General features: G+C 40.2%; 1 protein-coding gene across 2 annotated transcripts; it reads left to right on the top strand.

Annotated features, from left to right (window-relative positions):
- The first annotated feature begins 1,755 nt into the window (after window positions 1-1,755).
- Window positions 1,756-10,140, top strand: SRI (sorcin). Of its 2 annotated transcripts, NM_001245530.1 has the most exon segments (8): window positions 1,988-2,073; window positions 2,747-2,830; window positions 5,913-5,982; window positions 6,699-6,742; window positions 7,775-7,922; window positions 8,065-8,178; window positions 8,620-8,678; window positions 9,370-10,140. In NM_001245530.1, coding segments are annotated over 8 exon segments (594 nt in total). In that variant the 5' UTR covers window positions 1,988-2,025; the 3' UTR covers window positions 9,397-10,140.
- The last annotated feature ends 816 nt before the right edge of the window (window positions 10,141-10,956 follow it).

Here is a 10,956-nt window from a genome sequence, read left to right as displayed (position 1 = left end):
AATGAAAAATTCATTCCTATTAAGTTACTGTCAATATATATACCATTTGAAAATTTGTTTATCACTGTATAACTCTTCAAATCTTATCACTTATATTCTTTGCCACTTATTTTCAATCTTTCCAGCCTTTAATATTTTTATCACTGTTCCTAGGTCCTATTTTAATTAGGAGAGCTTTTTGCCTAGACTTTAATATATGTAGTTTAACAAAGTTCAGCACAGAACCTGCAATAACCTGCACTGTATGCGATTAAGTTTGGTCAAAACAACTATCTGACAACCACACAGCTTGATATCAACACTCTTAGTTAAATAGGTATTTCTTAAGCCAAGAAATTATACAGGGTCACTACTTTGTTTCTCAGTTGCTTCATAGGTTCATATATGTTATTCTGTGTGATGAAGGCATTAAATAATTATTTGTCTCATTTGGCAACTCTATTGGTTATTAAATTACACAGAACACCCGTTTTGTTTTCATGTCATTGGCAATTGTTAGCAGTTTTAAGGTACAAATAATGCTAAAATAATAAAATATATTCCACGTAGAAAATGTCTGAAAGTCCTGTTTACTGGATGACTTAGAAGCTGAGAAGAGTGACTCACTTTAAATGAAAACTTTATTATAAATTAGCATACTTTAATTAATTAAGGTCCTATTCAAATATATAATGTTCTTCAGAAATTATGTCAATAAACAAACAAACAAAAAAAATGTTGTGCTTCCAGATTTCTGACAGCAGACCATTTGCCCTGCAAGGTCTCTATTAGGAGATCTGTTTCAGTCATACAGACTCCAGCAACTGATTTCTCATTGTCTGAATTAAATAGCGCTCACTGGGAGAGGGGGGGAATTCTATGTTTTGCAAAGTCGCAAGACCAGCTCAGACCAAGCCGTGGCCGTTCCGGCTGATGCTGTTCCCTGGGATATTGGGCGGTCAGCGGGAGAAAACCACGGGCGGCACCGGGGAGCGCCGCCAGCCGGGAAGAGGCTCTTGGATCAAAGCTGCTGCTCTCCAGGTAATCCCCCAAAGCCGGAGCGGCCCCGACTGAACGCAACAGGGCTCCCTCGCTCCACCGGGACACGGCTCCTACTCCAGAATTTGGAGCTACAGACCCAAAAGAAATTATACAGCTTGTTCTGTGTCTTTGGGATCAGGGACGGGTGGTCCGATTCTGAAGAAAAACCACCGGTACCAACAGAGAACACGAAAGGATGCGTTTGGGATACACGATACGGATGCACCGACTGCCGAGTCTATGAGTCTTGCGGTCTTTTGGCAAACCACGAGTCGGTGGTTCTGAAATAATCAACCGATTCACCGGTGAACATGTCGGGAGCTTTCCTGTCACCTTAATGGGTGACAGCCGCCACAGAACACCGTTTTCCCGGGAGCGGCAGTCCCGGGATGCGCCAGGGACTGGCTCCAGCTCCGCTGCCCCGGCCGCTGGCTCCGGGGCGCAGCCTCCTCCTCCTCCTCCTCCTCCTCTTCCTCCTCAGCGGAGCGGTTCCGTCCATGGGCGCCGCCTCCCGCGGGTGTCTGAGAGCTGCTGGCCGGGAGCCGCCGGCGAGCTGAGCCCGCAGCTCTCGGCCGGCTTCCCCGCGCCGAGCCAGCGCCCTCAGCGCTCCCGCACGGACACAGCCACGTCCCGCCCCATCCCGCACTGACACAGCCACTCCCCCCTCATCCCGCACTGACAGCGCCACGTCCCGCCCCGCCGGGCCCCAGGCAGCGCCCCGCCCCGCTGCGCCGGGAAACACCGCCGCGGGCCACGGGCCTGTACCACCGTGCCGCAGGGGAACTCGGCGCGGAGGAGATCGGAGGGGGTGGTCCCTCACCTCCCGACAGCACCGCCCGGCACCGCCCGCTGCCCTGCTGACGGAAGGTCGCCGCTTGCCCCGCCCGGGCGGCAGCGGGACGCGGGCTCCGGGAAGGGCCGGGGCTGGAAGTCACCGCCCTCCCTCCGTATCCGGGTGGTTGCTCCCGGGCGCAGCCGGGCCGGTGGAGCCGGTGCCAGGCGAAGATGGCGTACCCCGGGCAGCCGGCGCCCGGCGGGTTCTACCAGGGCGGGGTGAGCGGGGCCGGGCCCGCGGGGCGAGGAGGCCGGCGGCGGCCCGGGGCAGCGGCGGGAGCCGGGCCAGGCGGGGTCTGCCCGGCCAGGCGCAGTCTGCCCGGCCTCGGCCGCCGCGGGCTCCAGCTCGGGGCTGCGCCCGCGGGAGAAGGGAGGGAGGAGGCACCTCCCCCGCAACCGCTGCCGGGGAGAAAGTCAATGCTGAGGGTGTCATTCCGCGATTTTCACTTAGGAATCGGTTTTATTTAAGGGTTTTCACACTTAATACGTATTCTTCCATGTATTTGCCCTAGACATCTGTTTTGCTCAACTTTTCTGGAGTGGAAAAAAAAATTTGTAGTGCCTTAGTATTTCTTCAGCACGCCGTTGTCTGCTGGGGGTAGAATAAAACGAAACCTTGGTGAGATAGACCAGGCTGTATCTAGATCAGTCGATTGCTCCTAAGCAAGGTTTTACACTGATCTGCTTACATTACAATACATTATGTATTCAGTATGTTAGTACTGAAATTCAGAGTTGGTTTGGGGGATTTTTTTCGTGAGGAGTTTCGTTTTTGGTTGGTTTGATTTTTTTTTTTTTAAGGCATGGTGTGTACATAAAAACGTATGTTGATAAGTACAGATCCTTAACTGAATTATTGATTTAAAATTAATTTTCTTTTTTGTTTCCAAAGTATGGAGGAGCTCCAGGAGGACCAGCATTCCCTGGACAAGCTCAGGATCCTTTGTATGGTTATTTTGCTGCAGTAGGAGGGCAGGTAAACTTATAAAATGTTATTTACTTATTGGATTTTTTTTTTCCCCTTCTTGGGGAGTACTCTCTACCTTTGGAAGGAGAAATGCCTGGTATTTGCAGCCCCAATACCCCAGGGAAAAAAAAACTAATGTTTCTAGTTAAAAAAAACATAATTGTTTTACTTAGCCTATTTGCTATATATCTATGTATGTATTGGTCTATGTTATAGCTGTATACGTACAGGAATTATATTATTTGAATAACGCTGTTAGTTTCTGTATTGTATGTGCAAATACATACGTACATACACAAACATAGACATGTATGCCTCTATTTCCTATATAGGTATATGCAAGGGATATATAGATGCATGAAGTTTTGTAACTGAATTGTGACTCAGCTCTGGGCTGGTGAATGCTGCCAGGTTTAGAAGAAAGAAAAGAGAAAGAGTGGAAAGTGTGGGCTGTGGAGATAGCCTGGCTAAGAGCAGGAAATGATAACAGGAAAGAGGTCATTACATGGTCTTAATAGACTCACAAATGGAAAAGCATTATGGATTGTGCCAGCATCTGGGTTTACTGTTAACATAGAGTGATTATTCTTCTAGAGGAAAGGCTTTCACAACTTTTTTTTTTTCTTCCCTGTCATTCTGCACTGCATTTTTAATTTCTTTCCTGTAATTTTTTGGCATATATTGTTTTTGTATGATCATGTATGTTGCTAGAAATACGTGCTCTTTGAACTGTGTTACAGAGTTTAGGAGCAATTAAGTTAGGTTTATTGAGCTGAAGTTCCGTGTTTGTTTGCCATATTGTAGCTATTTATTGCACACTTGTAGGGTGTGTGCAAATCTAAAGTTCTGCTCTTGCATCTGTTATCCAATGTCCAGATTCCCACCATAACTTAGATTATTGTTACTTTTTTGAATTAATAATGCATCTTGCAGTCTATATCTTACTTCCGTCTAACTGCTTATGGAAATATTTAGACTGTGTGTTTTTGTAGTAAAGGAGAACACTGGAATGACCTCTGTGTAATGAGGCCTTTCTGAGAAGGTGGAGCCCAGAGCTGAGTTCTGCTGAATGTGCTGACAATTTCTCTGCCAGCTGAGACGTGTCTGTGTGCAGGTGCCTCCTGGATGTGAGCCAGGAATCAGCAGCAGAGCAGTAACTGAGGCTGGACAAGTGAATAAGATCCTGTTGTAAAGAGAAAGGGAGGTAGCAGCAAGCAGGAAACAGCACTGTGAAGAAGAGGTGGCAGGAGCTGGATTTCAGCAAAACACAGACCATGCCCAGCTTTCTCAAGTGAGGCATGGATACTGGAAGCTGGGGAACCAGTGGGTTGATGGATATGATCAAGTTAGCACTTAAGAATACTTAAGTTAACATTCTGAAATGCTTTCTATTTCTAGTAATTATTCCTTACTGAAATGAACTCAGTAGCTTTTTAAGTTATCCTTGGAATCTGAGGTGTCTGTTTCTGGTACCAGTGGCTGTGCAGAAGTAAAAACCCTCTAAGGAGACAGTGAAATGTAACAGATAAATTATCAGTTGCTTTTATGGCCATCCATGCACCTCTGTAAAAAGCTACATCTCAGTTATCCATCTGTACTTACTGTAGAATGAGTATGTTATGGTTATGGTTTGCTGCTGCATTGTTTTTATGCCTGTATAATATCTAATGTTTTATCTGAGCTTTCTTTGATGTAGTTTACAATAGGGATCTTGTCTTTGACTTGATGAATTAGTTTTCTTTGTTTACAGAAGAAAGTCAAAAGTATTGTTTCAAATTCAATTTGAGCCTGAATTTGTAGGAAGTAATAATTTGGTTTTTAACCTGTTTGCAAAGCTGATATGCATTGTCTAATTTAACCTGCTTATGTTCTACTAAAAAAAAAAAACCAAAAAAAGACAAGCATATTTTTTGTAATGTTAATCTTGATTACAGTCATGCTTTTCTATCTTCCTCTATTTTAAAGCTATGCAGTTCCTATCTTTATTTCAGAAGGTACAAAGCCTTTGAAGAGATTAGTTTCTTAAAATTTTAAATCTCTTCGTGCCCTGCCCCCCCCCGAACATAAAGTATAAAATACATCTGTATAATTAGACTGATGGAGTAGATAGGAAGCAAATTTGGGTTTATCTGTCAGTAACTTTACATAGAAACAAAACATTGTTGCCTTTTTTTCCAGTCCCTGTCAACCCTGTCAAATATCATTGAACATAGACTTACTATTTGCCTTATAAACAATGGTACTTAATTTCTGAAAGTTATCAGGCTGTGCTGTTCCCACCATATCATTCAGTAGCATATCTCTGTTGTTGAAAAAAAGACCTTTCAAAAGTGGGTTAAAAAAATTAGGATGATGCTGTAGCAAACAGAATCACAGAATATAGTGAGTTGGAAGGGACCCACAAGGATCATTGAGTCCAGCTCCTGGCCCTGCTAAAGACGTCCCAAGTGTCAAACCAAGTGCTCAGTTGTGTTGTCTAAATACTTTTTGAACTCTCTCAGGCTTGGTGCTGTGATCACTTCACTGGGAGGCTCATTCCAGTGTTCAGCTGCTCTCTGGGTGAAAAACCTTTTCTTGATAGCCAACCTAAACCTCCGCTGACTTGGCTTTTCATCTTCTAATGCTTTGCAGAAGTGTCATCATTTTTTATGTCTACAGATGTAATGTTCCATTCCTTAATCAAATTAAACTCTCTGTGAACCAAACTTCATGTTGGGGATGTGAGGAATAAAATTTAGAATTCCACCTCCACTTCTGGCAGCTCACTGCTTTCCATGAATTGGCAGTTTTCTCTATTTGGCCCTGAGCAGGATTTGTGAGAAGTGAGGCATTCTCCAAGCCATGTGGATTGGTCTATTTTTTGAGTTTGTTATGTTTTTCTTTCAAAGTTCTTTGCTTTCTACATTTGCTTGTTGTGCTAGCAACTTAATATTAAAAAAAAAAAAAAACCCAAGGAATTTTTCTATTTGTGAGTTGCGAGGATGTCTTGAGAAGGATAACTAATTGAATCTCACTGGAAAGGGAGTGGGTACTGGGAATAAGCAGCCTGGGAGAGGGTATTAATAGCTGATACATCTTCTGTTATCGAAAGGATGGACAAATAGATGCTGATGAGCTACAGAGATGTCTCACCCAGTCAGGGATTGCAGGAGCATATAAACGTAAGTTAATGATTTGAATAAACAAGCAAATCTAAAGCACACTAATTTTTCTTCCCTAGAAAATATGTGTAGTTGTGCTTTCTGCAGAGCTGGGTTTTTTTCTTTGCATGGCAAATGGGTTTCCTTTCCATACCTTGGACATGTAAATTCTCTGTATTCAGTTCTGTGTGCCAAGGATTTGCCTTCTCAGCCTCCTTAGTTCCTCACTCTGCTGGGCTGTGCAGTTGTTTTGTAATGGACAGACAGTTCTTAAAAAGATGCTTTGCTTTGGTTTGAACTGAGCTTTGATATTGACCAAAATCTGTGGCAGGACTCCTCTGCTGGGATACCTCCTGTTCAGTTTACAGCTTCTGTAAAAGTGAGTGAAAAAAGTGAGTAAAACTGGCTTGCTCAAGTGGTGTCTGTTGCAGAGGGAGTATAAATGACCACTTTGAAACCCAAAACTGTTGTGGATTAAGATAAGAGCAAGTTAGTTTTAAATACAACTTGAATTGCCTCCAAATTGTCTGCTGTCAGTTTTTCTAACAAGTAATGGCTCTTACTTGGATGAAAAATATGGTATGGCTGTATACAGGGAACCAATTAGATAATAGTTTATACATTATAATATATAATCAGTATATCATTTAAATTTATAATCTGAAATGTTATGTTTAGTTAAAACTGAAGAATATGCTCTTAACATAATTTATTTTTTCTTTTTCTAATTTCAACAGCTTTCAACTTAGAGACTTGCAGACTTATGATCTCAATGCTGGATGTATCCTTTAGTATGAAATGTAAACATTTTTGCATTATGTGAGCAAAGATGAGAGAGAACGTCAAAACATTTGGGAAATGCTTTGTGGTTTCCATTCAGCCTTTAAGTCTTGTGATCATTGTGATTGGTAAGCTACAAAACTCCATTCTCACTAATTCTAACAAATTAAGAAATAGTAAATAAATTATGCTCTTAGTGACCAATCATTTTACTGCAAGTGGTATCCCTCTAAGCCTGGGGAACTGTTTCTCCATTGAATGTATGAACAGTCAGGTCTGGTGGCCCAGAATAAAGTATTGTGCAAATCACTTGTGCTTTTCAAATAGGACAACTTTCCAATTTCTCATCCTTCCTAAAGAATTTTAAGCATTTGTAGTACATAGCCTGAATACAATCTAAGTACTGTTCCATTAATTAATCAGGTTTGAGTATCTAATGGAATGGTATATGGCATTCAGCAGTAGGACCTGTGGAAGACTTAGAGATACTGTGTAAGGTTAGAATCTTTGGAGGTTTGTTAGCCAAAACTTTAATTGAAAGTTTTGCTGCTTAAAAAGAAAAAAGCAGAAATTAAACTGGAAAGGATCTTAGCTCATCTTGAACAACCCACTTAGAATATGAGAGAACTAATATTATAACAATTTATTCTTTGGCATCTGTTTTTATTTCAGCTATATGTTTAATTGGTTAAAATTATGTAGCAGCAGGTTAAAGAGAAGTGTGTAAATTAAAGTAGAATTCAAAAAGAGAAAAAGGCTTTAGCAGGTTTCACTTGGAAGAAGTGGGGAGAGCAGGTTTTCTGAGGTTCTCTGACCTTAGGTTTTGGGTATTATTACCTCCATCTGTGCCTGGGGGACACTTTAGTTAGTTTTATACAAGAGAAATTAATAATAGTAAAATTGTATTAATATTTCCCTTCAAGTAAACGTTTCTAACTACAGAGAGTATACGCCTTTTTTAGTTGTTTTTTTGGTCACTTTTTGTTGGTGGTTTTGTTTAGTTAAGAAATGTTTTTCTTAGCTTTGAAATCAGAGGGATATGTCTGGCACACTGGGATTTAATGAGTTTAAAGAACTCTGGGCTGTGGTCAATGGCTGGAAGCAACACTTTGTAAGTTTTGACAGTGATGGAAGTGGCACAGTGGATCGTCAGGAACTGGAGAAAGCTTTGATGAATATGGGTAAGTTGTGAAATTTTCTTGCTTCTGACATTGACTTACACCATTTCCCAGTTATCATCCTGCAGTAACTAACACATGAAAACATGTTGGATTCTATTAAGTTTCCTGGCTTTTCAAAATAAGACTTTTTATTTTCAAATAGGATTTAGACTGAGCCCACAGGCTGTGACTGCAATCACAAAGCGATACAGCACTCAAGGAAAGATTGCATTTGATGATTACATTGCCTGCTGTGTGAAACTCCGAGCTCTCACTGGTATGCTGGATTATAGCTTTGCTACTGTCGTCCCCATAATATATTTTTATTTAATAAAACCTGTTTGCTCATTTACCTCAAGTTCAACTTCCGTATACTACAAAAGAGATTTCTATCAATAGTCTACAGACAATTATAGATCATGATTTTTAAAATTCCCATCAAAAAAATGACCTTATACTAATGTAGGGTTTACTCCAGAGACTGGAAGAGTAATGTTACAAAAATTGGGAAACTTTGTTTATTCACAGAACATAAAGGCTTGTATATGAGAAACAGAAAAATTTCGAAGGGGAAAGTAAGTCTTGGAATGAATTGCAGTATTCTTCATCATGTTCTCCTTCATGTGACTAGGGAAATTTTAGGAAAGTACTATACACTTTAAAAATTTGTTTATTTGTAATTCTTCTTACTTGGTTTCTGTTTTCTTAATTTTTGCAGAATGCTTTAGAAGAAGGGATGTAACTCAGCAGGGTTTTGTGAACTTCCACTATGATGATGTAAGTACATTTTAAAGAAGCTATTAAAATTCCAGGGTAAAACAAAAGAAAAACTTAAGACATCAGTAATGATTTGAGCTTGTGCTTATCTTCCCTACACATGCAGTGAGAACCCAGATGTTCTGGGGCTTGTTGAGTATTGTCTCAAAAAGCGTTCATGTATTTTACAGATTTCTATAAAATGTTTTGTATTTGTTTCTGAACTTCTAACCAGTGTGGTTCAAGAAGATCCAAGAAGCTACATCACCTGCTAGCATAATCTTCTGTGACTTTTTTTTTTGTTTGTTTTCTGTTTTAAAGCTTCGTATGCATTTTTCCTGGAAAAGGTTGGTGGAGGTCTGGTGGATGAATCACACTCAGTCAGGCTTCTGGGTCTTGGCTTCCTACTCACATTTGTGCAGCAAAAAAAAAGAGATTCAAGTCATCCTGGATTTGGATGTTTAGGGGATTGGGGTTTTTCTTGGAATGGGGGAGAGGAGGACCATGTGTGCTAGTTTTTGTTATTGTTGTTATCATTAAGAAGATGCTTTGCTTTATTAACTATTTGCTTATTTTCAGATTTATTTTAAAGCTTTACTATTTGTGGGCTGAATTTCTTTACAGAAAAGTGTAGTGACCATGAGTATTGTAGGATAAAAAGTAAAAACTTGTTCTCTGTCATACATCTAATAAGTGGTTATTCTTTTTACAGTTCATACAGTGTGTTATGAGCATTTAAATCAAAAGGAAGCAAGCCGTGGATGGTCATGATTTAACATTCCAGTTTTATGAGCATCTTAATCAAAAGGAAGCAAGCTGTGGATGATCATGATTTAACATTCCAGTATGTGTTTTGCTTTGCCAAGTTCTCCAATGATTGTGTATCTCAATATTGGAAATTGCATATTTTATGAAGGCATCCCTTTTCACACATTTTTTAGTCTTGATAATGAATATGAACTACTCATGTACTGTTGTCTTTAACTTCCAGTCTGTGATTATTAAAGTTGCTTTTATTTTCATAAACTTGCAATTCAGTATGTATAGCTCAGATCATGGAAATGGTAAGATTTCTCAGTCATGTGTCTACTTTTTTCCCATGACTCACTAAAATCAGTTTCTGGAATGCAACTTAACATTTTCCGACTAAACAGTAACGTGTATGACTTAAGAGCATACATATTTTCTTGTCTTTGACAATGTAAGACAAATGTACAAAAAAGGGATTTTAGAGTGGTCATTTTGCACTGGTCTGTTAAAACATCAGTAAGTTTTGGTTACTTACTTTGTCAGCTCTTTTGAAGATGAAGCCTTTGACACCATGCACTGAGTGTGAGACTACCTGCTAGAACTTCTAAGCAGGGATGCAACAAAACATAGCAGAAAACTCTTCTAGCCTTGTGCCCTAGTACAGGGGGCTTTGTCCTTGTAAGATTCTTGCTTTGTTTGTGTGACTACATAAAACACTTTTAAACATAAAAAAGCTGTGCTGTGTCAGTTTATGCATCAAGTCTCCCTTCACAGGCAGACTTCAGTTACATGTAAATAAACGTTTCTGTCTCCTCCACTTTAATCCCTAGCAAGTGGTCTTCATACTTCAATATGCCAACTAACACATAAGGGCCAAAACCCACTTGGAAAAAATTCTTGCCATGCTACTCTTTCAGATCACAGGAGTAGTTACCAATGAATGCAGATACTGACAGGCAAGGCTTACTCACCTTAGGCTCTTCAGGGGGAAAAAATGGGATTTTTGTTTGGTCAGGGGTTTTTGGTTGCTTTTGTTATAGGGATTTTTGAGAGAAAGATGGACATTTTATGGAAAGAGGGAACAGCACAACTGTACAGAGGTAGTGCAAACTTTTTCCAATTAAAAAAGTTAATGAAACTTTTGTTAATATTGGTCACTTCAGCCTACCACCAAGGATTGATATAAATTGTTCTGTTGTTTGTGAATATAATGCCAGAAGAATGTTAAAAGAAGTGTATTTCTTAAATAAGTAGTTTAGGGCAGGTTTGGGGAGGAACCTTTGTATTAAAGAATGAAAGCAAAACTACACATATGTGCATATATATAAACACATATAAATATGCATAATTGAAGAAACAAGAGTTTCTCAGAGCAGGATTCTCACTCAAAGATACTGTATTGTACTCTGCTTTGTGGAGGTGTCTATTAAATCCAGCACTTCAATGTCTGGGCTGTAAATTCAAAGCAGGCTCATCTTCCCTAAAGAAGCAACTTGTACTTAATGCTTAAATTCGGAATCCTTTAGGTATTGCTTGTAGTTTGATTACA

Source organism: Taeniopygia guttata, chromosome 2, assembly GCF_048771995.1.
Source record: "Taeniopygia guttata chromosome 2, bTaeGut7.mat, whole genome shotgun sequence".
NCBI classification, from domain to species: domain Eukaryota; kingdom Metazoa; phylum Chordata; class Aves; order Passeriformes; family Estrildidae; genus Taeniopygia; species Taeniopygia guttata.
Note: the sequence above shows the minus strand (reverse complement) of the source record. Positions and strands in the feature narration are given on the sequence as shown.